A 25,014-nucleotide genomic window follows, 5' to 3' on the forward strand; every position below is an offset into this window, starting at 1 on the left:
ATAGCATAGCAGCCGAAGGCCACGGCGGACTTGAGTACGGGCTCTACCTAACAATTTAAAGCTGTAAACGCTTTCCCTCGACGGTCACAGCAGCCAGGCAGTCACCAGACAAAGGGATTCTCTCGCTTAAGACTCGACAAGGGACCTGGCGCTCACCGACGGCGAAAAATACATAACTCTGCCGAACTGGGGCTCCTTCTCGTCACGGCGCGGAACAAGAGTTGCACAGCGGTGGCGAGGAGGCCATTGTACAGTGTGACCAGAGATATACTTAGGGGGAGAGGAGCGACCCAGGCAGGACGTCTGACTTGGTACAAAGCCTGACGTCCTGATACAGTGGCGTCATGGGCCGGCGAGACGCACTGAAGTCGAGCTCTGGGAGGCGCGGGGGCACGTCCGGCAGTCTTGGCATCGGCATCCTCGAGGTGAGCCAGGACGGGAGAACGGTGGCAGCCGTTGGCTCTTGAACCACCAGGCCGCTCGGGGCGCTGGGAAGCGGACGAGGGATCCCAGCATACCGAGAGCTAGAAGTCGAGCAAACCGAGAGCTTGCGGTCGAGGCCGCCGCTCCCAGTGTTGATGGTGATGGTTGTGAATGCCTCTGCGGTGCAGGTGGGGGAGGAAATCGGCGATGGGTCCGTCGAGGTGGGTGAGGCCGAGGGCAATGCTTTGGTAGGAATGGCGGGAAGCCCCTTTGGGGTGTCTTGGGCCGGCACAGAGGGGGTAATCGGGAGAGGTATGTTGGGTTGGAGTGGCGAGCGCAACCAGACCCCCTCGCTAATCGCGACAGACGTAGGCGCCACAAGCGACGACTCAGCCGGCGAAGGCTGAACAGGTAGGTAGGGCGCGCCTGGCAGTTCACGGTCAGTCAAAGCCTGGCTCCCGAGGCGAGCCTGCCAGCGCTTGATCACGATTGGCGTCCAGAAGGATAGCCGCGGGCGCATACGCGGCGCGGTCATGGTGACTCCGTCCACTGGGACAGTGTCTGCGAGGGTGCTGAGGTGGGCGAGGGCCATTAAGTGAGGTGGATAGATAGCGTGGTGTGGATGGCTCGACTTACCTTATCGAAAGTAGAAAGATGTTGCACACACAAACCACAGAGTGGATGGAAAACAGAAAAGAAGATACTGATACTAAGGAGACGGGCGGCTGATATAAAAAACTTGTGTGCCGTACCGGTTAGCGCATGCCAAGCAGAGACATTAGGGACGGTGAATGGCTCTCTTGCCTGTGAGATCCGTGCCGGTAAAGATGTCCTTGACCTATTGAAAGTGGTGCTTGCCATTGATACCAGGCGCGGTGGTGGTGGGAATGTGGAGACACTCTCGAAGGCACAGTGTGACACCAGAGGGTTGAGTGGGATCTGGGCCGCGGCCTGGCTAGCATCGGTGGCGTCAGTGACTCCCAAGTTGGTCGAGGTGGCGCGTAGACGCTCGCCCTCCGCAATGGGGTATGAGGATAGATGTGCCCTCCTTCACGCAGCTACGCAGACCTGTGTTTTGGGCGGCCGTGAGGACTGACGACAGCTTCGGCCAATGTCGGTAAACCAGCGTCACTGGGTCCGCATCAGCATACGTCTCAACTCATTCCTCCTCAGCATCATCTCTCACTCTCTTCTCTTCCCTTCTCCTCTCCTCCCCTCTCCTCGCCGACTACCATGCAATTCTTCAGGTACGAGCGCGACCCGCGCGACATCGAGGCAGTCCAGCAGTTCGCCGACTCCATCCTCTCCGCGGCAGAGGAGCAGGCCCTCTCGAACGCAAAGCAGATCATCGAGCATGACGAGATGCAGGACGACGTGCGTGCGTGTCCGCCTAGCTGACGGTAGAAAGAGGTTATAATTCGCGCGCGCAATGGTCTCGTGGACGCTCTGGCCGAGATCAAGCGAACACAAAAGGTGATCGAGCGGGTGGGTTATGTGGGTGGGGATACTCACCCAGTACATCCTCAAGCTTGATGAGTTCCTTTCGGATATTGCTGAGAGGGAGAAGGACGGGGAGAAAGATGGCAAGGAGGCACAGAGTGAGGGAGGCCAGACAAAGACCAAGCTGGACTAGTGGCGGTGTTCTCCAGGTTGTCTAATGTATTGTCGTAGACAGGCCAACTGCGCTGGCGTTGTGAGAGCTGCATGAGTGGGAAGAACGTGTAGATCGTCAACCGATAGGTATCAACAGCGTCAGTTGGTAAGAGTGAAGGCTCCCCCCTGCGAGGCTCCTGCCCCTGCGCCGCAGACTGTGTCTCGTCCGCCCTGCGTCCATGTCCTTCGCGTCCTCGTGCGCGCTCGCGCTGTCTACTGATGCATGCCTTCTATCGGGCTAGGGTGCGCCGCCAGCCTTAAGACGCTCAACGCGCGAAGAGCGGAGGGCAACGGTGCCGACGTACGCCGTGATGGCTCCAAGCACGATGAACGGAGGAAGGAGCTACTGTCAGCTCATTAAACTCGGGCAGCTTACCTGGTACAGCCGCAGGCCGATCCAGTAGCGCAGGATGAGCGCCTCCAGCGCGACGAGGCACACGAACCACGCGTACATCACAGTCGGTGGGGTCTTGACCTGCAGGCCGGGCCACACGGCACCAATCTGGAGTTAGCACTTTCGCAAACAAACTCACGAGAGCGACGAGGGTCATCCACGGCGCGACAACGGCGAACGCGCCAAGGGTCGCCTTGATCGCGGGAATCTCCTTCTCGTCGGACTGGAACGTGTGCGTAATCTCAGGCTGCGGGGACATGTGGATCCCGTTCCCAAGTGTCCGGGGAGCCGGCTTCTCGGATAAAGACGACTCGGGAAGCGAGAACGCGCCGAGCGTCGTCTTGTAACCCTCCACACCGTTCGAGAGGATCAGGGACGCTTCGAGCGCGCCAGAGGTATGCGAGAGCGCCTGCGGAATCTTGGCCGTGTCCTGCTGTAAGCTTTGAGGTGACGCAGACACACCATGTAGTATGTCGTCTTGCCGGTCGGCTTGACGCCCAGCTGGAGCGTCACAGGTGCAGACTCGTCGTCACGCGTATCCCGGAAGACGATGAAGGCCTGCTGCGGCGCGACACCAGAGTCCCCATCCGTCACGGTGAAGGTGAGCTTAAATGTCGCGGCGGGAGAGAGAGCGACAGGCTCAGCCCACTTGCCGTCCTTAATTCTTCTGTCAGCTTATCCAGATACCAGGCTTCGGCTGCTCCTCAACCTTCTGGTAACCAACGACAGAACACTCACGTATACGACTTCTCGGCGCCCTTGTTGTCCGTCGCGACTGCGCGCGCACCACTAATGTTGAGGTTTGCAAGAGCGGAAGGAATCAAGAGGGTGATGAGCGCGGCTGCTGGGCGGAATCCTCGCATGATGATTGAATGAGTGTGTGGTGGGGTAGGTGAGTGATATCGTTAGGAGCACTTAGCCTACAAGTCGCGAGGTGAGTTGCCATTCCATGCCATGTTGGACAATGGGCCGACGTGTCGGTTTCGCGTGGTGACCACGTGATGAATATGGATGTGTCTCTCCACGCTAGTCACTCTCTCACGATGTCTAGCTCTCTAGCTCTCTAGCTCACCCGTTTCACCCACCCTCCAACTTGAAAGTGGGCTGGCTTCCACCGGCAACTTCAGTGGCGCTTGGACACATGGACATGGAGCAGATGTTGAGAGCACCTCTAGCACCGAAAGCAACCCTACAGGCCCACAGGCGGCAGGGGGATCGGTGTAATTATCTCATCTCGGCTGCCGCATCGTCGGCAACTCGCTTCATGTCCAGGGTTCTGCGCCTTACCACTCCATGACTCGACGCCTCAGTGACACATGTCTCATGCACGAGTGCATACCTATCGCATTCGCATGCTACAATGCTACTTCCCAACGCGTCATACCCCTAGACACATGATTGGGCCTTGTTGATGATTTTGATGTCTTATGCAGACTGCCGAACACAAAGCGAAGCTCGCCTATCAGGTACCGCTTACCACGACATCGAGCCCTCGAGGATGGTCGAGAGCTGCTCAAGCTCCTCAGCCTGGTGGTCCTTGCCAGCGAGGCCTGGCGCGAGGTCGAGGACACGGCGCTGGGGAAGCATACCCTTGGCGAGGGTGGGGATGTCCTCGGTGCCGTAGCCAACCTGGGTGAGACCACGGGGAACCGCGACGCTGTCGAGGAACTTCCAGATCTCCTCACGGAGAGCGAGACCAAGGTCGGCGTCCTTGACGGCGGCGGCCTCGGCGGCGCGCTCCTTGCCCATGAAGATCTCGAGAGCAGTGCGGTGGCGCTCCGGCGAGGTGGGCGAGGTGAAGTTGAAGACAGCAGGGGCGGTCAGAGAGACAGCGACACCGTGGGGGATGAGGGGAACATCCGGCGAGTACGAGGGGTGGAAGTACTGCTTGTCCTTGGGACGCGCCTTGTTGAGCGACGAGATGGGGTACGAGCCGGCGTGCTGTTCTTGTTAGCCGAGTTCGGGATTCGGCCATTTCCGGCCTGTTTCACTTACGCAGAGGTGGACACCGGCGTTGCCAAAGCCGATACCGGCGGTCGACGACGCAAGAAGCATCTGGGTGCGGGCCTCCTCGTCACCGTGGGGGTCCTTGAAGATGCGGGGGAGGTACTTGACGGTCTGCTCAAGAGCCCACTTGGAGAAGATGTCCGACACGGGGTTCGAGCCCTGGTAAGCGGGGCGCTGGATGGGGTTGGTAGGGCGCGGTGTGCGCTCCCAGTAAGGAATGGCGGTGTAAGACTCGAGCGAGTGGAAGAGCACGTCAAGACCAGCGGCAATGGCAACCTCACGAGGGCAGGTGGCGGTGTTGAGGGTGTCGACAATGCCGAGAGTGGGCTTGAGCGCACGGGAAGCGATACCAGTCTTGAACTTCTTGGAAGGAATGTCGAGGATGGCAGTTCCGGTGGTCTCGGAACCGGTACCGGCGGTGGTGGGGACGGCGACCATGGGGTGGAGGGTCTTGGCGATGGGCGTGCCCTTGCCGACGGGGGCGTTGATGAACTCGTACATGTCCTTGTCGGGGTAGCACGTCAGGAGGTTGGCGGCCTTGGCCGTGTCCATGGTCGAGCCACCACCAACAGCGAGGAAGTGTGTTGGGTTCTGAGCACGAGACCACTCGATGGCCTCGAGCCACGAGGCCTCGGTGGGCTCAACGGCGACCTTGTCAAAGACAACAAAGTTGTGGCCCTCCTTCTGCAGTGCCTGCACGACCGTCTGCATGACGGGGAGCTGGGCGATGTTGGGGTCGGTGAAGACGGCAATCTTGGCGTTGCCGCGCTCGTTGGCGGGCATCTTGTTGATGAGGTTGGTCATGTCCATGCCGACCTCACGCGTCGAGCCGGTGCCGAAACGGAGGGTCGAGGCGGCCATCTGGCGGCGTCAGCATACTGTTTTGTCTGCGTATGTGGGTAGGTGTAGGGTAATTTGTTGGTTGGCTGGTTGGTTTTGAGTAGACTCCCATGTCCAAGCATGCTGGATGGATCGGCTAAATAGGCGAGATACTGGTGGGATGTGCTGGGGCCACGCATTTAAGTGGAGCAGGCACGAGATTTGATGGCGAGCACCACCGAGTGACAAGCGAGAGAGCATATGCAGAGGAAAGACTTACCTCGAAAGCGTAGTCGCCGTTGCTGTTGCCGGGACCGGGGAGGTCGACGGGCGTAGCCATGCCGCGCGCCTGGGTAGGGCCCGACGCGCACGAGTGGGCCGCCGTGTGAGAACGGCCACAGCCACGGCAACCTGCCGAGGCGGTCGCGTTCATGAGGCGAACGATGGAGGCGCGAGTAGCCGGGGCGGGACGCATGGTGGGTTTTCTTTAGGTGGGGAGAGTGGTGAGAAGAAAGGGGGAGGTATGGAAAGGAAAGAGGCAATGGTCAGAGTTGGGTGCTTTTATAACGGCGGCAGGTGCGATATCTGGCTCATCTGGCGCTCCGCATTTTGAGCCACCGTGCGCTCTTTGAACCCTGACTTGGCTCGCTCGCTCTTCGCCTAGAGCATATACATCTACTTCCAGGTTCTTTTGACTTGGGCTCAGACCCAAGGAGGAGGCTTTCTACGACCTTGGGTGGAATGCATGGCTTATGTGGGGGGGGGGGGGGAAGGTAGAGAGGGGCCCGAGGATGGGTTGTGAGTGAACGGAGCGGCGCTTGCGGGTTGTTGGAATGACAGTGGGACACTAACAGAGGCAAAGAGATAGTGAGGCAAGAGGGGCAATGAGGGGCCGGACAAGATCCGGTTAAATGCCTTCGGCTCGAGGTCATCAAGTCTCACCACTGACAGGCACTTGTGCGCGCCGTGTAATCACTTGACCTTAGTGTCACTATTACCCATGTAAGACATGCCAATTGACCACAACTATTCTCATTTAAATTACACCGGTATACACCGAACAAAGTAAAGTCAGAGTCAGGTTCCCCGGCCAAATTAGTTAGCCGGATCTTGCCCGCCACCCACCACCAATCCAGCACCCCAACATCCACCCAGCGGACTGCCGCTCTTCTCACCCGGGTCCCCGCTTTTCGGCTTGTTCACCAAACCCCCCAACTACCACCAGTTGTAGACTATAGCCAATGGCGCTGCCGACACTGTAACAAGAGTTCATCTAGTTTGTTCCCTCCCACCCAGCCGCAGGACACCAACGCATGCGTCTTTGCATGCAGTGCCTTCTAGTAGTTGCAAGTACAGTGGATCTCTTGGTGATAGTTGCCCAGCCGCTTCAGCTGGTCAGCGGCTCAACTGTGAGCCGCCCAATCCCCGATCTCCGAAGCTTGACACCGGTTACTTTCAAGCGCCATCAAGAATTAGATGTAGCCGCGTGTGCTTGCACGTTGCTCCTATTTCTATATTTCTACCTCCACCTTCTCCCTTTGAACCTCGAATTGATCGAGAACCGAACTTAATTAACGGGGGTCGAATAAATATACATCACGTGAGTGACATGTGACAAAGTTTCCCACGGGCTATTTGTTAAATTTGGTTCCGGCGATGACGTAGTTGTCTGAGTTGTGGAGAGTCGGTTGGCAGGGTCAGCTTGAGGAAGAGGTCGATCAGTAGACCGAGAGCTGAGAGGAAGAGGGGGGTATTAAATAAGAAAGATGATACTACTATTGGCTAAGGTTACGTAATTGAAAATGATGAGAGCATCAGCATCAGAGCAGAGAATGTTGTTTGGAACATGCAGGATATGCAGGATATCCAGGACAGGGGAACATGGTGTTTACTAAGCTACAGGCTAAAAGGTTACTGGCCACGAGCCACAAGACACGAGCCGTGCTGCGGGTGACAAGGGTGGTGGGGGGGAAGGGTGGTGAAGGGGTAGGAGGGACCACAAGGGTGATCTGGGTACATACGTGCAAGTCTATATACAAAGAGAATGTACAAAGGTGTCGATTCGTGCCAAGTACTCGTACTGACTTGTTTATGATCGTATGATGGGGATGGTGTTATTCAACCTTCCAAACAGTACAATACTAGATTCATTGTAATCTATCCACCTTACCCCCTTTACCCTTTACCCCTTTACCATCTTTCACTCGTAATACTCCACCTCGTTTACACTTGAGTGTATGCTGTGTACGCTCTGTGCTCTATCCGCTTTAAAGAGTGCGCCCAAACTCCCCCTATAGCCTACCCTTGATACGCCGCTCCAAACGTCCAACCCTCGGTCTTCGTCACAAGTTGTCAGTTGCAACGCGTCGTCAAATCGCTGCCATATCACTAGGTGGCCAGAAAGCCAAGGGTAACAGTCTATTTTCAAACCTCCCAAGCCACTGTGCACTGTGGGTACTCTAAAGTCCTTTTAGGTCATTGCGGGCCGGGCTGTTCATCACTTGAGAGGCGCTCAGGGTGATCAAGTGATCAAGTCTCAAGGCCTTCAGGTTCATCAACGATCCTCCAAGATCCCTCAAAAGCTCCTCAACAATCCTCTTTTTACAGCCTTTGTATTACGTAGACTATTGAGCCAAACTCCCTTGTGTCCCCTCAGCCCCCACTCCCCCACTCCCCCCTCACTCTACCCCTAACCCTACCCATACCCCTTACCCTTACCCCTACCTCACCTTCCAACATCTCTATATCATCATCTCCATTCTCATTCCACTCTCTCATTCAAGCTATTCAAGACACGTCGACAACAATGTCCGCGGTCAGCGCGTATTCGCGCTCGGCGCCAACCTTCCACACTCACAATGGTCACCTCTCCGCAACCCCACCGGCTAGACCAACATCAACAACCCAGGCCCCCTTACTCCATTCTTCGCCTTCCCCATCACGTCAAAGCTCAACCTCGATAACCACCTCCTACGCTAACCCCAACCCCTCTACCGTCGCCATCCACCCCGGATGCGTACTTTGTGGCCTCGTATCCAGCGCCGCGTCGCAAGCCATGAACGCTAGCTCCCCGCCTTCTCCTCGCGACGGTTTCTCACCCGTCGCACTTCCCAACCCAGCGCGTGCAGCCACTCCCGACCTTCACCGAGCGGGACCCTCGTCGCAGCCGTTCGGCGCCCGCCCAGCATCGCCCTCACCCCTCGCCTTGCCGCGCCTCGTCCCACGGCAACCGCCACCCGAGATTATTATTGGTAACCACCGCATCATCTACCGCGATGCCGACATGACCATCTACCCCGCTGAAGGGAAGGAGGCGCTGTGTGCAGACGGACGCCATCTGATCGTTGTCCTCAACTGCCACCTAACAAGCGTGTATGATCTTGTGAGCTCGCTGTGTGCCAAGCTGTGCTGATGGAAAGGGTCCGGCAGACGTTCCCCTGCTCTCCAAGATCATCTCCACGACACAGCGCCTGCTGCTCGATCGCGCTGCGCCTACCGCATCGGCTTCTGAATTGGAGCGCGGATTCACGGCCAAGGACGTCCGCATCGGCTTCGTACACGGCATGCCTGGTGAGCTGCCTGCCACCCAGGAACATGCTGACTCGTAGCCGATCCTGCCATGCCCTATCCCCACCTCCACGCCCAGGCCTTCCTGGGTTCCTTCGATCGCAAACTTCCTGGGAGCACATTGTGGCGCCGAACCGTCGTCTTCAACCCCTTCAATTGGTGGAGTGTCGAGGATCTACGCGCAGAGATCCGAGAGGAATCTTCCAACTGCCGTGTCAAGTCTGGGTACGAGGATCGGTTTGACTCTCCCATCGACAAGGTCCCGGAGGCGGGCTCGATTGAGGTGCGTCGCACAGGGAACACAATGCTGACATACAGGGCCTCCCGAACGCGCTCGACCCCGATGCTTTTGCCGACTCCGACTCGGTCGTGTCCAACTCGCCAACTCGGGCATCTAGTAGTGGCTCGGCTGCGACCCTCAAGCCCCCTGTCAGTCGGCCATCTATCAAGATCAAGGGCAACACGTCGAGCGGCGACTACGCAGCCGTCAGAACCAACTCGAACCACGGCACGGGCCGGGTCCTTGTCGGCCGCCAAAGCAGCACGAGCACGACAGGTTCGAACCGAAACAGTACCAGTACGATCGGCTCAACCCGGTAGCTGCGGGCGCCAGGTACAGGCGGTCCGGCCTAGATGAGCTGATGCGCCACACGGCTCGACTACGGCCCAAAGCAGCCGCACAGACCCCACGATAGTTCCTTCCATGCCTGCATTGACCATAACACACACGTCTGTTGAGTAGACTGCATTTGTACAGCATTATGATGAACCCCATGCGATCCGCCCGACAGTGGTATCTGCGTATCCGCATCCGCCCGACACAAGTGCTGTAACTGGCGATGATGGTTGAAAACGCCAAGAGCTCGCTCGGTTACGTGGCGCGGGTCGACTACAGACACCCGGCGCCAAGGCACCACCAGAGGACAGGTGCCGCATGTCCAGCAACGCGGGCGCAGCATGACGAGTTGTTTAATGCATTAGTTGTGCACGGAGAAGTTAATTCTACGGCAAACTACGGATTGCAGTTGGAGGAATGGGACAATGGATGGGACATGGTGACTACGCCGGCGGAAGTGTGCTGGGCCGTGCGCGCAGGCGCATTCCGCGCTGGCTAACAGGTAGCCGGGTTAGAGCTCAGTCTTGATCTGGCGCTGGTACGCCTTGAGGCGCTCGACAACACGGTCCTCCATGTCCAGCTGCGAGGCCGAGTTACTACTGTCAGCCATTACTTCTCTCCTAAGCTCACTGAGACTTGTCGCTGAGTTTGCGCATGGCGTCGACCACCCACATCTCGCGCCGGATGACGTCCTGCTCGCGCTCCTCGAGCTCGTCGGTGCGCTGGCGGAGACGGCGCTGCTCCTCATCCCACCGGTCCCACTTCTCGTCCTTATCCTTGCCGGCCGGGACGGTCGCCGTGATGGTGGGTTGGCAGGGCTGGCTACGCGCAGCATCAAGCTCGACATACAGACGCTCCCGGGCGAGAAGCGAGTTGGTGAGCGCAGCGAGGAGGGGCGTGTCGCCCTCGCCGGTACGGAGGACCCAGACCTCGCGGTCCCGCTCGCCCTGGGCGCGTACGACCTGCGCGCCAGCGCCGAGGTCCTCGAGGTTCCACCAAGTGCCGTCACGGCCCTGAGTGTGCCAAAGCTGCATGCCGCGGCTTAGACGGACCATGTCGAGCCCCGACGGGGTCGCGTCTGGGATGGCGAAGAGAGCAGAGAGGGGAGGAGGGAGGAAGGCCGAGAGCTGGGTGATGAGGGCGAGACGTTCCTGGACGAGAAGCTCTTGGGTCTGGTGTTAGCGACAGCGGACCAATGTCGTCAATGAGCATAGCAGTCGGGAATGGAGCTTTCCCGGCTGAGGTGAGAGACGAGGATAAGAAGTGGGGAAGAGTTTGGGAAAGAATAAGAGTGAAGCGAGTGAGGATGAGGAAAAACGGATGGGGGAGGTAGGAAAGCGAGAAGCAAAGAGGGAGTAGAGGGAATAGAGGGAGAGAGGTTGAGAACGAGAGCGGGTTCGAGGGGAGGATCGGGCGCACAAGATTGATTCAGAAGCAAAATCATCGGCGCGTCTCGCGACTCACCCGCAGCTCCTTGTGGCGCCCCGTGACGGTCGGGAAAGTGCCCTTGGGTACGCCAAGGAGGATGGCAAGTGTGCTAAAGGCGAGCGCCACCCAGAGGAGTGGGTGAGGACGCTCGACGTGGTACCAAGGGCGCTTGCGGAGGACTGGCTTAGGCGCAGGCGCGAGTGGGGTGGTAGGTACGTTGGGAAGGGGTACCGTGACGGGGACCGTGGTGGTGTAAAACTTGGGGTAGTCGTCATGCACGTGCGGCGCTGCCTGCTCGTTGAACTTGTTAGTGTCCATGATGAGAATGGTGAGTGGGATAAAAGTGGATGAGAGTTGAAATCAAAGAAGGAAGGGGATGATTGGATTTACTTTGAAGGAAAAGGAAGGTCTTGTCATAACGTGTTTGGAATGATCAGCGGTCAGTGCGCGGTGCGAAGCAAACCAGCCCTCTTTTGATTTCCCTTCGTCTGCATCGTCTGATTCCTCCACATTGCCTTCTTCTCTCACTTACAGCATCAGTCAATACCCCCAAACCCTCGCTAAATGTCAAAACCTTGCATAGACCCATTACGCCGTCGTTGCCGCCTGCGTCTCAGGCGCCAGCATCATCTTGGGCAGCGTCGTAGCAATGATGCCCGAGAGCGCCATGCTGGTGTGAGCGTTGCCAATTTCAGGTCAGTAGCTGGCAGCTGAGGTTCTACTAGATGCAATAGCACTCACCCAAGCGTCGCCAGCGGCGAGTTTGCGTCCTTGGGCGCACGCAGAGGCTCCTGCGTCACAAAGCTCTGAACGCCGAGCACAGCTGCGGTCCAGATGATCCTGGGGTGAGCGAGTGTTGGTGAACGCCGAGTGCGCCGGGAGAAATATAGGTAAGCGAGCAGGCACACTCATCCAAGATGGAGAGCCAGCCCGGACAGCCAGCCGAGGCAAGTCACCACCTGTACTTCCTCAACCTTCCGCAGCCACCTCTGAGTGTGCCTACGGCCTCTCGCCCGCGCGACCTGCGACTGCGCGACTTACAAAGGGTTACGCATAAACATGCCACCGCCAGCCATCATCATCGTGCTGCTTCCAAAAATCTCCTTCTTCTCGCTCCAGTCTTCAGAGAAGGGAAGGTGGTAGGGGTAGAGCCTGGGGTTAGCGGTACGGGGAAGCCAAAATCAAAGGCGGTTGTAGGCAGCTTCTGATCATAACCTCGACGGCGCGTCCGCAGGCAGACGACTCACTTGTCGGTCTTGGGGTCCGACTTGTCGAGTACTGGAGCGACGACGGTCATTGTGAATTAGTGTGAGTGTGAGTGTGAGTGTGAGTGTAATGGTAGAATATCAACCATCTATCCAGATGACCGTTATCGACGCATCGTGGGGTGGCGTCAGGGCCGGCCCGGTGCCGGGGGGTGGGCGGCTTATTCGGTCCCCTTTTAGAATCTCACTCCTAATCCTCATATCCTCTACGTCAAGTAGCACAAGACCAAGACACAGCAGACAATGCTCCCTGCCTCACTAATGCTCGCACTCTAAGAATCCATAGCATACTCTATCACAATTACACATCTTACCCCTACTCTGCCGCAGTGAGATTGGCTGGGAACCCGGCAAAGTCCTGCTGGTCCTGCACGGGCTTGCCGTTGACCCTGTACTGGAGCCGGAGGCGGAGGCGGATCTGGGCCTGTCGTCAGCTTCAACTGTAGCAGGAGAGGGGGGAAGGGGGATGGGATGTGAAGTGAAGTGGACTCACCCCTGGTGGCGCAAGGATGCGCAGCTGCTGTGTCTCGGTAACGCCCGGGGCAATGTCGGGCTGGGAGATAGCCTGCATCTGCAGCTGCTGCGTCTTGGGAACGGCTACTTGGAGATTGACACCCTCCACGCGGATAGAGGCTGTGAAACGCGCGAGGATCTGCACAACCCCGGGCTGGGCACCCGTCTTGGGCGTCAGGGTGATCTTGAGCCCGTTCTTGTCGTAAGCTGGATAGCTCTGCAGCTGGGGTATTTGGGAGCGGGGAGGAGACCGATCGGCGGGTGGCGGAGAACGGACAGGTGGTGAACTGGCAGACACGGACGCCGAGGGCGTGACGAGGTCGAAGAGCGACCCGGCTCCAGTCTGGACTGGGGGCGGCGACGTCGAGGGAGGGGAGGTGGACGGAGAAGCGCCAAAGAGGCTCATGATGTCCTGGTTGCGGCTGCGCGCGGGCTGTGATGGCGCGGCGGCGGCGGGCGTTGCAGGCTCAGAAGAGCCCATGTCCGACGAGCCAAAGATGTCCGCCAGCAGGTCCTGCGTCGACTGCTGAGACTGGGCCGGGTTACCGTTCAACGGCGTCGCTGGGCCAGAGCCAAGATCATCGCCGATGAGATCAACAACAGTATCCTTGTCCGCACGCGTGGTGCCCACCGTACGCCGCTCGCTGACAGTGCCCATGATGGTGGCACGGATCTCAGGAGGCGGCATGCGCTCAAGAATACCCTGCTTGAGATCGCCCATTATAAGGAGGTTACCGAACTCCACACTGCGCTGCTGGATCTCGAGCTCCAGGTTGCTGCTGTAGCCGGCGACAAGGGCGCTTACGCGCTCCTGCTGGCCATTGAGACCGCGTTCGTTGAAGCGCTCGGTTAACTTGGCCAGAGCGGTCAGGACCCATTGCCGCACAAGAGTGTTGGCGTAAGGCGAGTTGAGGACTGTCTCGAAGAGGTCGACAATCGCCTCGTCCGTGACTTGCTTGACCTCCTCGCCGTCGTCGACCGTGCCACCCTGGAGAAGCACATCGCCAAACTCGCCGATGATCCATATGGCTGCCATAGTGAGCGACTCCTGCGACAGGTCCAACGAGAGAGCCGCGAAAAGGCGCTGCGCGGTGTAGAACTGTAGCTCAGGCGTGTGAGCCACAAGGCGGATGAACGCAGCCAGAATCTCGTCGCGCACATAGTTGCCCGCGGTGTTGAGAACACGCAGTGCAGTGTCAATGTGCCAGCGCTTGTTAGGCGCGTACCGCTCGGCAGCGAGCCAGATTTGCGTGGTAAGGCCTGACTTGAACTCGTTGTCGGCAACCTCGAGGAATGCGAGCAGCTCGCGGGTCATGACGCGCACGTTGCCCTCGTTGATGAGGGCGTACGAGAGCTCGAGCGCACGGCGGCGGATTGAAATGTCACCGTCGCGCAGACAGTCAAGGATGGTATTCCTGTGGCGCTGCACTGCGTTTGTGTCGATACCAACAACCTTGTTGAGCGTGTTGAGCGCAACGTAACGAATGTTGTTGTCTCTGTTGGTAAGGAACTTGCCGAGGATGTTGATGGCCATGACACGCAAACCGCTGTCCGCTTCGATCTCGAGCACAGTCAGGACGGTCTCGTACAGGATCGAGTTGCCGACGTTCTTCGACGCGTCCGTGTTCGTCGCGACCTGGTGTGAGCTAGAGTCGGCTGCGCGTAACCCACCTGCGCCAGGATGTCATTCATGATGTCAGACGCCTCGACGTCACCGCGTCCCAGGATGCGCAGGAGGCGGAGCACCTTGACCTGGAGGAAGGGGTCGCTGATGCCGCCCACATCGTGGTCTGGGCTGAAGCCGGTCGTCACAAGCGACTTGAGGTGCTTGACGAGCAAGGCCGTAGCAGCGCGGAACTGGGCGGCAATCTCGTCATCGAGGTCGCACATCTCGGTCACGAGGGTAATGCCAGCGAGAAGCACGCCATGGTTGCGGTCCTGCAGAAGGTGCTTTGCGCGCTCGGTAAAGTGGTCCATGAGGTCGGGCACACGGCGGATGATGCGGAGCGCGCACAGAGCCGCCTTCTTGCGGATGTAGGTGTTAGTGCTACCCAGCAGCTTCTCGATCTCGTTGCACAGGTCGCGCGACATCTCCTCGGACGAGATGTTGGCGAACGTGCAAAGCGCGAGGCCGACGGCGTACATGTTCGAATGGTTCATGTCACTGCATGTCAGCGTTTGTGCTCGCAAAGGGAAGGGATGAGGGACCAAGGTTCCCTCTCCGCTGCCACAACACCTACTTCTTGAGTGAGTTGGTCACGAGCGTCAGGACCTCTTGGTTCTCGTCGAGGAGCAGCATGATACCGAGGTATCCGAGGCGCTTGTCGCTGAAGCGCGGAGACGCAACGAGCTTGAGGCACTCGATCTGTCCAAAGTGCGCTGGGTATCCGAGCATGTGGATGTAGAGGAGCTTTGCGATGTTGTTGTGGCGCATGAACGAGTCCTCCTCCTTAAAGGATGTCTGGGGTTAGCGGTCGCGCGGATCGAAGAAGCGCGCCAACGTAACATGGCGATGACGGGGTTGGAGAGGTTGCGAGTCAACCGATCGCGATCACTTCGCCACCGCAGCCTGCCTGTCCAGCATCTCAAGCACTTACTCGGATCGCAGCCGACTCCTTCTGAATCACCGATCGTTCATCCGCAAGTGTCTGCCGTCAGCGAGCTCGCGCAACACGATACCTTGCACGAGCGGATGGCTTTGATGAGCGCTGAGGTTAGCTACGTCGTAGGAGTCATGTACACTTGAGGTTGTAGTGCCCGCTCATGTTGGGCCAAGTGATGGTGACGATGGAGAGCTGAAGAGCTGAAGAGCTGGAGATCTGAAGATGAACCAGGCGACACGCACGTCAGAAGGTGGCCAAGGTAGCAATGGGGCATGTGCCTCCCTCCACGCGCCGTGGCACTCAGACCACTTTGATCCCGCTTCACATCACATCACCGTTAGGGGTGGTACATTTGTCCAAGATGCTGTTATGATGAAGGCGATTCACAATTTCTTGCAGATACGCAGCTACTGTAAATAGATGCATGTTGTCGTATCCATCTCTGTGACTGAGCTTGTTCGTTGAACTCGACGTATCAACAACCCAAATACTTCTCAAAGTCTGGAAAGACTTATCAAATCAATGTCCCAGTCCTAGTCCTGGTGGGCCAATTTTCTCTATTCGCTCCGCGACTTGGTTCTGGGAAACCCGAGGCAAATGGCGAGGCAACGTGGCGGAGTGGTCTAACGCGGCAGACTTGAATTTCGAAGCAAATCAACATCTGTTCTCTTCGGAGGCGCAGGTTCGAACCCTGCCGTTGTCGATGTTTTTTTGTGTCCAAACCCGATGAGAATCGGTCTTGCTCTCCAACCGGATGGATTGATTACCTTTATATGTTTTCCCCAGTTGTTATATATTTAAAGTTTCAGGCACTTTCAAATGCCCTTGTTTATAGGCACTGTTTATGTCAAGTTGTTAATCGAGGCCCGCGGAAGTTGCAATGGGGTGGGTCACCCGCGACCCGAGTTTCGTCATCCAGGTAACAAAGTGATCCTATAGTCTCAAGTTGTGACATGACCTTTTATCACTAACACATATACATCCCATCGGGAGTCGCGCTTTTTTCTTTTTCTCGTCCTCTCGTCCTCACAACTTACTCACAATGTCCTCACCCCTCACAATATTCCTCACAACCTACAACACAGGCCTCCAGGGCTCTCGCGCCCAAGAACAGGATCTCTCTTCTTGGCTCATTCCTCAGCTCCATAAAGCTGCTGCCGAGGCCCCAACACCCGACATCTATGCCATCGCCGTGCAGGAACTCTTACCACTGCACCTCGGACGTGCGTATCAAGCCGATAAAGCTGACTGCAGTGGCTGGTCTCGCTCAACCCGTGCTTGCCACACTCACACATCGCATCCAAGCGCTCCTCTCCGCTCATGCCACCTCCGTTTCGCCAGGCAAGGTCAAGGAGCAGTATACACTCGTAGGCCGTGAGTGCCGCGTCGGGACGGCTCTGTGGGTCTTTGCCCGTGAGAGCACAACAGCAGGCAGGATCGGCAAGGTCCTCCGCACGAGCATCGGGCTGTGGCACCTCGGTATGGGCAACAAGGCCGCCGTCGGCGTGCGTCTGCCCATCAAACGCAGCCAGGACGGCGAGTCCGGCTGGGAATCGCTCACGTAAGTACCTGCCTTGGGGCAAGGTGGGCTGACCAAAGTTTCATCTCGGCCCACCTCGAAGCCCACGACCACAACATCGCCGCCCGGAACGAGCAGTACAATACGATCCTGTCGTCACTTGTCTTCAGAGGCGGCGATGCGTTACACCGCCTCCAACCGTTCCAGCCGCACCACACTTCGCATCTCTTCATCATGGGCGACCTCAACTACCGCCTCGAGCGCCTTGCCGGCGACTACCCGCGCGAGAAGGGTGAGCTTGTCAGCGTCGAGCGCGAGCGTGCCGACCTCGTGCAGCTCGACACGCTCAAGAAGGAGCAGGCCGCCGGTCGCGTGTTTGGCGGTCTCCGCGAAGGTGACCTCACACGCTTTGCCCCGACGTACAAGCGCGTTGTGGGCGAGGTCGAGGGATACTCCCAGTGCGTATGGACACAACGCAAGACTGACAAAAGGAAGCGCATTCCCGGATGGACTGACCGCATCCTAATCGCGTCGCACAACGATCCGCCGAGCCTGTATGCGGCGAACGCAGAACCGGGTCTCTCGCCCGAAGGCACCACCCAGATCCTCCAGTACACTTCTTCACCCGAGGTCACGATCTCGGACCACAAGCCGGTGCACGCGCTCGTTGTTCTCCCGCCAATCACGCACAGCGCGCCCTACACTTCCCTATCGCCTTTGCTCGCCGCTCCGCCCCCGCCTTCGCGGACTCGGCCCAGCGCGCGCAGCCAGGAAGACGTGTTCTTCTGGTACATCTTTGGCAACGTGCTCGATCGCCTCGTGGGCTTGCCGTGGTGCGTTATCGCGCTCCTCGGCTTCGGAAACGAGAAGACAGGCATGGGCGTGAGCGCGTTCCTCGCCATGATCTGGGGATTGTGGTGGAGCGGGCTCATGGAGGGCTATTTCTCCAGCTAATTATTGTCTTACAGACACACTCTCTTTGGTTTCTTGTAATCCACATAGAATAGACCCGGCTACATACACATGTCAGATAGCCTGCTTCGACAGTATGCAATGGCGTACAGCTACCCTGCTACTGAGTCGCTCCCAGTACACACGCCGGTGTAACCTAAGCTCCATCGCACGGCCCCGGCTGTAGCAAGAACCATGAGATGCCCAACCACAACGCTGCTGAGGACGTACACCCAGGCCCACCTGCGCCGGAGGATGCGCGCTTCAACGACGAAAGTGCTGACGGTGGAGAGACACCCACAGAACCCGAATTGAAGAGCGTTCACCGCGTCGCACGCCACCACGATTGCCGGACGATGTCCTGCAGCATACGCCCCACCAATGACCAGCGTCGCGGCGATATTCGCGATGAACGTGCCTATCGGGAATCGGCCCACGAAACGCGCCCGCACGTTGAGCTTCGACAGAGCGTATCGGATCATTGCGCCAGGCGGGGAGAGGAGGAGCGCAAACACCGTGCGCTCCCGCCAGCTCCTGGGTGCAGCGAAATACATCGCCAGCGCACCGGCGTACGAGGCGACAGCGAGGAAGAACATGAATGCGTCGGCGAGGGGTGCTGGAGAGAGGCGCCTGTGGCGCGGCAGACGCGGGCGCGGGAGCGCAGGGAGAAAAGCCGACACATGCTCGCCCAGCACCACTCCAGCGTACGAGATAGCGAACGTCGCGAGCGAGTAAGCGACGCCGTTCACTGTCTGTTGTGAGCTCTTCCACTATTTGTTAGCTGAAAGCTCACCTTTTGGAATGGCCCAGTTGGCGTATCCGCGAACGCCTCAAAGCCCTCAATCATCCAGGAGGAGAACGTTGTCGTAGAGCCTGCGATCCCTACTGTTACAGAGTCCCATGAGGCGACATACCAGTAGTCACAAATGTTGTGATGGGCGGGTATCTGGTGTCAGCAGGGCCAGGGGGAAGTTCACATCCAGGCGATCTCTGCCCTGCGCGCGGCACCCAGCCCCATGATCCCGCAGCCGACGCCCTGAGCCCACGCAAGCGGGAAGATGACACTCCCGTCGTCTGCTGTCAGCTCGCATGCGGTCGAACGGACAGTCGCCGATCGCGTTGAGGCCGAGCCGGATGAGCGTGCCCAGCATCGACGAGAGGACTAGGCTCGCGTAGTGAGCGCCCGTGCGGAGCCCACCGTACTCTGCAGGCGGAGTGACATCGCTTAGACGGGACACGTTGCAGTCTTCTGACGGAGTGAGTGCGCCTGTTTCAGGCGCAGGAGTAGTCATTGGAACATGAGGAAGAGTGTGATGCTAAAAGTTGCCGCTGGAAGCGGGACGGATTTGTTGTTGTTGGCCGAAAATAGCAGGGATAACAGGTGAAACCCCTGCGGGTGGCCCGAAATAATCTCAGCATCTGCGTCAACATCTCAGCAGCGTTAGAACACCTTCCAGCTCTACAATGTGAGCGAACGCCATTGCAGAGACATGTATCGCATGTAGAGCTGCCGTGTTTAAACAATCTGAGAATTCCTACATAACCTAGTACTCGTACAGACTGACAACGCAGTGTGTTTACGCTTGCCTCTGATTCCTCTTCATATTACAGGTATTCTCGCGTTCGCCAGAAGCGTCGTGTAGCTTCCAACTGCCTCCAACCAACTCAAGCTACCTACAGGTTGCCAACGGTGCCTCTCATCTTGGGCGTAGTGTTGACCTCGTGCTCGAGGAACGAGTTCTCGCGCTTGCCCTCCCCGTGAGTGTCGACGCTCATCTGCCGGGCCATGGAATGCCGGCGCAGGTCGGTCTCGATGTGTTCCGCGTCGGCGCCCTCAAGGTCCTTGACCCAGATCGAGTACTTGCCGTGCTTATGGCAGCGATGCAACCACATAACACCACCATAGATCATGAGGGGAATGAACCCAGTCATGGCCACCAGGTATGAGATCTGCGTGGTGGCTCTATCTGCGAGGGCAGCCTGTGCAGCGGGGTACCATGCACCGCCAGAGACACCGGCAGCGGTCAGGGCGCCACCTATAACGGTGTAGGGGCCGAGATTGGAGGACGCGAGTGCGAAAATGACGGGGTAGCAGTGGCTCTCGAAAAGGAAGACGACAAAGAGGCAAGCGATTCCTCCTGCCCCGTCAATCGTCGCGGTAAGGATGGAAAAGAGCACGAGCATGAACCCGTGCACAAAAAGGCTAAAGGCCGGGTCGATCCAGCGTAGGTAGATGACGGCGATAAAGCGGCCGGCTGTAAAAGTCGCCTGGCACGCGGCGAAGAGGTTCGAAGCGAGCGAGGCGCTGATGGGGGGATTAAGGCCGGGCTGGTGCACAAAGTAGAAGATAGCAGTTGCTGCCACGGCGACTTGTCCTCCAACATAGCAGAACTCGGCGAAGATCCCCCACGTCGTGTGGTGCATCTTGAAGAAACCTTTCCACCCGCCACTTTTGAGTTTTTCGAGATCTTCGTCCGTCACAGCCTGCCGCACCTCTGGGAGCTTTATGAAGATCAAGATTATGTTAAGGAGCGTCGCAAAGCACGCCATGGCCAGGTATACGTACTGCACAGTGCCGAGTTGGGTCGCATTCTCGCCTTTAAAGAAGGCATGAGAGGCGATGATCGGCCCGATGACGGTGGCAATGCCATTGAAGCCCTGGGCCAGTGTGAGACGTAAAGCGGCGTACCTAGGCGGGCCTAACAGTGTAACTAGCGTCAGGTGGACTGATTCGGACCGCTTATCGTACTGTAAGTGTTGGCGGCCACTTCGAGTGTGGCGAGACCCGAGCCCGCCACAAAGGTAAATGCCACAAACATTCCATACTGGCGGTATTTGGCACTCGGCCAGAATAGCACTGCACCAGTCGCGAAAATGCCCAGTCCGACGTGGATGCCGAGTTTGTATCCGTACTTGCGCATAAACAGGCCCATGGGCGGCGCGACGATAAGGTACGAAATAAAGTAGGCGAACTGGAGCATGGTCGTCTCGGTCTTGCTCTTGAGCTGGAACACGGTCAAGAAGTGTTGATTGAGAACGTCAAGCAGGCCGTAGCTGAAACCCCAGAGGACTGGGTTAGTACTGTAAATCTTGCGAGTTGGCTCACAAAACAGAGAAGTCACGAGCGCAAAGCTCGTGTAGAGCTGCATGCGGCTCAGGTCCGTATAGTCGTGTACTGGCTTGGACATTGTCGGCGATGGGGTTGTGGAGCTCCTGTCTCTCTAGCGTTCAGCCTTTATGGCCAGTGGACTCTTGCTGGTGGGAGGAGTGGACGGCAACCTCGCTGACCGGTGACCAACAGCAACCAGGTGACGTGCGGTCCATCATTGTTGCGTAGGTTGAGCCGGTACCTCAGCTCTATGTTGTTTCGTCGTTCTACCTCTTCCTCTCGTCAGACGTAAGATGGACGGGAGGTGGGCAGCGCGAGGTACAGTATGCTCACACATCACTGGGACCCGACAGTAATGTCGGGGACACCCGAGGCAGCGACCAGAATTGATCTAAAGCAGGAACTGACGTCACACCAAGCTCTCGTCCCCATGTGGACCCATCTGCCTCGGTGTTTCATCAAGGGGCTAACACAGTATCAATGGGGCACTCGGCCGAGCATTGGGCTGTCAACAAGTCAGTCTTGACCACCTCAAGCCGTCTGCAGCCCGGGTCTGAAGCCGGTTCGGTGTGTTGATGTGCCGTGATGCCACTCCGTGGAAGCCAGCGGAAAGCCTTCGGCAGACCCGGATAGCCTCCTTTACGTTGTCGTGTAACTTGTTCCTGGTGCCCGGTGCCGTTGACAGCTTTCCGAGGGGGATCGTGATGTGGAGCAGCTGGAAGAGCTAGAGCAAGTAGACTGCGCAGACAGTGCCAACCGCGGCGTCAGCAGACCAGAGCCAACAGCGACCTTCAGACTGGAGGTCCACAAGCGGATGGGACCTTGCACTGGCATGGCACAAAGTCTGCAATGTGTGTCTTGTGGCCCAGTTAAGGCCCAGGACCCAGTACTGTAACACGTACTCTACGGGTGCTGAGGTTGGGGAGATTTGTCGTGGTCAGGGCGCTGGGCTATCTACTTGGCTGGGGAAAAGATATCCTGGGATCGCCCAGGTAGATAACGGTTGCTGTGCGGTTGGTGTGTCACACCGGCTTCCGCGGAAGCTTCTATCAGAATGCGGGTTCAAGATAAGGTGATGGAGAGCGAGATATGTTCGAGTAGCTCCTGTTCGATTTAGCAGAGGCTCTCACCGAGACCCTCGGCTACTCATTGGGCCACTCATTACTACCACTGACAACGCAGATCAACCCATTTCATACATGCTGCCGCCACGACCAGGCATCCACTCGTCATTTTGGCCTACCTTTTCGCCCCTCTACACCTCTGGTACTTTGGCAATTTCATCGTCTGGGCAAGTGTAAGTCGAGGTTGCACAGACCCGGGTGTCTTAGGGTTGAGGAAGCGAAGAACCACATCCTCCACACGTCGTCGCGACGGATGAAACAACTCTCTGAGTTGGGAGGATCACCTCGCTCTATCAACCGCGTCAAGCTCGCAGCCCATATCGGTCAGAATGGGTCAGTGGTGATAGGGGGACGTCATTAGTAGGCGCACATGCGTTAGACGGGTTAGTAGGTTAGACATGTGGTAGAAGAAAGAGATGGCAGAGCCGAAGATTAGCGAAAGCTCGGAGCCACCGGCATGTCAGGGTCAGAGCCGAGTCATAGTCAATAGAATCGATTAGAATCGGCTCTGCGTGGATTAGGATTCTGATGAATCATTTGTCTTATCGGTTTCTTAGCGAGGGTTCCCGATTTCGCGGTTGACTGACGAAAGGTGGGCATTTCAACTCGACAAGCACCGTTCCCCTTCTAACCATGACTACTTATCTTGTCTCTCTCTCTCTTTCCCCTCCTTCCGTCTTCAAACTAACACCCTCACCATGACTGCCGACATCACGCCTCTAGACGTCTGCGTCGTCCTCCAGGAGCTACCCGCGTCGGACCTTGCCAAGGTCAAGGCCGCCTTTAAAGAGGTGCATTACCACCCAGACTTCGTGATGCCTCCCGAACTCCTTCCCCGCGTTCAGTTCCTGTACACGGCTTGGCAGGGTCTCCCGGGAGACCTAACTGTGCACGACATGCCGGCGTTGCAGCACATTCAGCTTCCCACTGCCGGGGTTGACACGGCGCTCCGTCTCTCGAGCGGTATTAGGGAGCTGCGCGACCAAGGCGACAAGGTGAAGGTGACCTTTGCGAACGCGTGTGGGACGCATGCGCTCAGTATCCCACCATGGATCGTGGCGATGACAGTCAACCTCTTCCACCAGTTCCAGGTCACGCTTACTGTCGCGCGCGAAAAGCAGGAGTGGCGCAAGGATTATGGCATTGATCTTCGCGGCGGGTACTACACCTCGCGCAACCTGTACGGGCGCACGGCTGGTCTCATCGGATACGGGGCGATTGGACGCGAGACGGCTCGCCTCCTCAAGGCGTTTGGGATGCGGGTTATCGCGGCCAACACGAACGGTACGCGCTCGAGCGACGCAGAATACGTCATTCCCGGGACTGGCGACCCCGACAGCTCGATCCCCGAGGAGATGTACAAGACGAGCGACCCCGCAAGCCTTGACACTTTCCTGCGCCAGTGCGATGTACTCATCACTTGTGTGCCGAGCACGCCGCAGACGCGCTGGCTGCTCAACCGCGACCGCCTGCGACTGCTGAAGAAGGACGCGATCTTCATCAACGTTGGGCGCGGCGACATTATCAAGTCGGGTGAGTGGGTGTGCAATCTGTGTGTGTGTGTGTGTGTGTGTGTGTGTGTGTGTGTTGGGCAGTGTAGAGAAAGGAGAGCAGCTCCTGAACACGTGCAGCGGCTGATACCAGAGGACCTCCTCGCCGCCCTCAACGACGAGGAGCACGGCCTCTTCGGCGCGGCCCTTGACGTGACGGACCCCGAGCCCCTCCCTACTGGGCACCCGTTTTTCACGCACCCGCGCTGCATTATCTCCCCACACCTGACAGGCAACGCCGAGGGCGAGTTTGAGATCGCGACGGACATCTGCGTCGCCAATGCTCAGCGCATCCGCGAGGGGAAGAGGCCGTACAACCTCGTCGACCTAAGCAAAGGTTACTAGCCTACGCGGCTACGGAAGAGCGCGGCGAGGGCCAGAGCACACTGACTGACGGGTCAGGAGGGGAGGGCGCCCCACATACAGTGCGAGCCAGCCAACATTTACATGTTTAGATGTATGCAGTATTAAGCATGGCGCTTGCCGAACGGCAACTTGCTGGTGTGCATGCGCATGGCAACACCCGCCGCGATGAGGGGGATACCGATGCCGTACGCGACGATGCGGAGGGGCGCGGGCCGCGTCTGCGACCAGGTGGTGAGCAGGCCGCCCGCGAACGCCGTGAAGAGCGCGAGAGTCATAAAGAGGTAGCCGGAGAGGCTAGTGTTAGTCCTTTTCAATATATCAACTCACCGGTGCCACTTGTACAGCCACAGTCCGTTCTTGCCCGTGTTGGCCGCGACACCACCAATTATCGCCTGCACGAGCATCCACGTGACGACAATGTATCCGGCGCCGCCGTGCGGCGTGGTGCCGTGCGCCGAGCCGTTGGCCTCCTTATCTGGCGTTAGCTGGGTCGTGGTCCTACCTCTCTCCGCCGCCGCCTCAAACTCACTATAGTACATGAACGTCGTGCCGGCACACAGGAGGATGACAGCAAGGCCAAGGACGCTCTTGTGTGCGTCTAGGCGCTGTGCGCGTACAGTGGATGGAGGCGTGGGCGGCTGCACGACCGAGATCCCAATAGCGAAGAGCGCGAGCGCGAGAGCATTCAGAGACGGGTGCCACGCAAAGAGCGTCGGCACCGGCGACGTGAGGATGAGCGCCGCCGTCCCGAGAACGAGGAGCGTCGTGCCGGTCTGGAGTCAGTGGTGGCGTTGAGGTTTTGGGGATTCATGCTGGAGAGAGAGACGTCTTCGCCTAGCATTACGCGGAGCTTGGCTAGCATCGGCGACGCCAGCGAGCATGTCATTGTGGACGGCCAACGTCGAGGTGGTGGTGGGCGTCACCCAATTAGAGCGTGCGGTAGGCGCAGACAGAAGATGGGAAAGACGCACCAGCACAAGCGCCATGCCAGTCTTGTCATGCTGGGTCGGGACCATGTCTGCGAGTTTGAAGTTTGCGTGCTCGAGTGGGGGTGGTGCAGTACTGTTATAATCCGGAACAGAGTGGAGGAGAGGCTGCTCGACGCTT

General features: G+C 58.1%; 13 protein-coding genes across 13 annotated transcripts; 4 read left to right on the forward strand and 9 right to left on the reverse strand.

The window, feature by feature from the left end:
• Nucleotides 1–271: 271 nt before the first annotated feature.
• Nucleotides 272–1,015, reverse strand: CcaverHIS019_0104060 (uncharacterized protein; the record flags this gene model as incomplete). The annotated part of the gene is made up of 1 exon (XM_060599967.1): nucleotides 272–1,015. One exon carries the CDS (start codon nucleotides 1,013–1,015, stop codon nucleotides 272–274), a length of 744 nt encoding a protein of 247 aa, XP_060452954.1.
• Nucleotides 1,016–1,656: 641 nt separating this feature from the next.
• CcaverHIS019_0104070 (uncharacterized protein) lies at nucleotides 1,657–2,056 on the forward strand (the record flags this gene model as incomplete). The annotated part of the gene is made up of 3 exons (XM_060599978.1): nucleotides 1,657–1,797; nucleotides 1,828–1,908; nucleotides 1,940–2,056. The coding sequence occupies 3 exons, from the start codon at nucleotides 1,657–1,659 to the stop codon at nucleotides 2,054–2,056; spliced, it is 339 nt and encodes a 112-aa protein (XP_060452955.1).
• Nucleotides 2,057–2,314: 258 nt separating this feature from the next.
• Nucleotides 2,315–3,333, reverse strand: CcaverHIS019_0104080 (uncharacterized protein; the record flags this gene model as incomplete). The annotated part of the gene is made up of 5 exons (XM_060599989.1): nucleotides 2,315–2,419; nucleotides 2,453–2,578; nucleotides 2,610–2,900; nucleotides 2,933–3,134; nucleotides 3,209–3,333. 5 exons carry the CDS (start codon nucleotides 3,331–3,333, stop codon nucleotides 2,315–2,317), a joined length of 849 nt encoding a protein of 282 aa, XP_060452956.1.
• A 610-nt stretch (nucleotides 3,334–3,943) lies between these two features.
• On the reverse strand, nucleotides 3,944–5,771 carry CcaverHIS019_0104090 (uncharacterized protein; the record flags this gene model as incomplete). The annotated part of the gene is made up of 3 exons (XM_060600000.1): nucleotides 3,944–4,411; nucleotides 4,466–5,338; nucleotides 5,577–5,771. The coding sequence occupies 3 exons, from the start codon at nucleotides 5,769–5,771 to the stop codon at nucleotides 3,944–3,946; spliced, it is 1,536 nt and encodes a 511-aa protein (XP_060452957.1).
• Nucleotides 5,772–8,351: 2,580 nt separating this feature from the next.
• On the forward strand, nucleotides 8,352–9,463 carry CcaverHIS019_0104100 (uncharacterized protein; the record flags this gene model as incomplete). Its single annotated transcript, XM_060600012.1, has 4 exons — nucleotides 8,352–8,678; nucleotides 8,716–8,866; nucleotides 8,905–9,146; nucleotides 9,182–9,463. 4 exons carry the CDS (start codon nucleotides 8,352–8,354, stop codon nucleotides 9,461–9,463), a joined length of 1,002 nt encoding a protein of 333 aa, XP_060452958.1.
• A 527-nt stretch (nucleotides 9,464–9,990) lies between these two features.
• Nucleotides 9,991–11,225, reverse strand: CcaverHIS019_0104110 (uncharacterized protein; the record flags this gene model as incomplete). Its single annotated transcript, XM_060600023.1, has 3 exons — nucleotides 9,991–10,075; nucleotides 10,110–10,651; nucleotides 10,944–11,225. The coding sequence occupies 3 exons, from the start codon at nucleotides 11,223–11,225 to the stop codon at nucleotides 9,991–9,993; spliced, it is 909 nt and encodes a 302-aa protein (XP_060452959.1).
• A 270-nt stretch (nucleotides 11,226–11,495) lies between these two features.
• Nucleotides 11,496–12,204, reverse strand: CcaverHIS019_0104120 (uncharacterized protein; the record flags this gene model as incomplete). Its single annotated transcript, XM_060600034.1, has 4 exons — nucleotides 11,496–11,577; nucleotides 11,649–11,747; nucleotides 11,949–12,059; nucleotides 12,155–12,204. 4 exons carry the CDS (start codon nucleotides 12,202–12,204, stop codon nucleotides 11,496–11,498), a joined length of 342 nt encoding a protein of 113 aa, XP_060452960.1.
• A 284-nt stretch (nucleotides 12,205–12,488) lies between these two features.
• On the reverse strand, nucleotides 12,489–15,450 carry APL4 (uncharacterized protein; the record flags this gene model as incomplete). The annotated part of the gene is made up of 7 exons (XM_060600045.1): nucleotides 12,489–12,596; nucleotides 12,666–14,321; nucleotides 14,357–14,849; nucleotides 14,926–15,146; nucleotides 15,283–15,333; nucleotides 15,365–15,393; nucleotides 15,426–15,450. 7 exons carry the CDS (start codon nucleotides 15,448–15,450, stop codon nucleotides 12,489–12,491), a joined length of 2,583 nt encoding a protein of 860 aa, XP_060452961.1.
• Nucleotides 15,451–16,330: 880 nt separating this feature from the next.
• On the forward strand, nucleotides 16,331–17,761 carry CcaverHIS019_0104140 (uncharacterized protein; the record flags this gene model as incomplete). The annotated part of the gene is made up of 4 exons (XM_060600056.1): nucleotides 16,331–16,511; nucleotides 16,543–16,849; nucleotides 16,888–17,265; nucleotides 17,299–17,761. The coding sequence occupies 4 exons, from the start codon at nucleotides 16,331–16,333 to the stop codon at nucleotides 17,759–17,761; spliced, it is 1,329 nt and encodes a 442-aa protein (XP_060452962.1).
• A 110-nt stretch (nucleotides 17,762–17,871) lies between these two features.
• Nucleotides 17,872–19,050, reverse strand: CcaverHIS019_0104150 (uncharacterized protein; the record flags this gene model as incomplete). Its single annotated transcript, XM_060600067.1, has 5 exons — nucleotides 17,872–18,510; nucleotides 18,552–18,640; nucleotides 18,673–18,704; nucleotides 18,736–18,832; nucleotides 18,864–19,050. 5 exons carry the CDS (start codon nucleotides 19,048–19,050, stop codon nucleotides 17,872–17,874), a joined length of 1,044 nt encoding a protein of 347 aa, XP_060452963.1.
• A 382-nt stretch (nucleotides 19,051–19,432) lies between these two features.
• On the reverse strand, nucleotides 19,433–20,946 carry CcaverHIS019_0104160 (uncharacterized protein; the record flags this gene model as incomplete). Its single annotated transcript, XM_060600078.1, has 3 exons — nucleotides 19,433–20,469; nucleotides 20,508–20,828; nucleotides 20,865–20,946. 3 exons carry the CDS (start codon nucleotides 20,944–20,946, stop codon nucleotides 19,433–19,435), a joined length of 1,440 nt encoding a protein of 479 aa, XP_060452964.1.
• Nucleotides 20,947–22,689: 1,743 nt separating this feature from the next.
• Nucleotides 22,690–23,886, forward strand: CcaverHIS019_0104170 (uncharacterized protein; the record flags this gene model as incomplete). The annotated part of the gene is made up of 2 exons (XM_060600089.1): nucleotides 22,690–23,524; nucleotides 23,636–23,886. 2 exons carry the CDS (start codon nucleotides 22,690–22,692, stop codon nucleotides 23,884–23,886), a joined length of 1,086 nt encoding a protein of 361 aa, XP_060452965.1.
• A 122-nt stretch (nucleotides 23,887–24,008) lies between these two features.
• CcaverHIS019_0104180 (uncharacterized protein) lies at nucleotides 24,009–24,923 on the reverse strand (the record flags this gene model as incomplete). The annotated part of the gene is made up of 4 exons (XM_060600100.1): nucleotides 24,009–24,201; nucleotides 24,235–24,382; nucleotides 24,437–24,680; nucleotides 24,879–24,923. The coding sequence occupies 4 exons, from the start codon at nucleotides 24,921–24,923 to the stop codon at nucleotides 24,009–24,011; spliced, it is 630 nt and encodes a 209-aa protein (XP_060452966.1).
• Nucleotides 24,924–25,014: the final 91 nt, after the last annotated feature.

This window comes from Cutaneotrichosporon cavernicola, assembly GCF_030864355.1.
Source record: "Cutaneotrichosporon cavernicola HIS019 DNA, chromosome: 1".
Taxonomy (NCBI): Eukaryota; Fungi; Basidiomycota; class Tremellomycetes; order Trichosporonales; family Trichosporonaceae; genus Cutaneotrichosporon; species Cutaneotrichosporon cavernicola.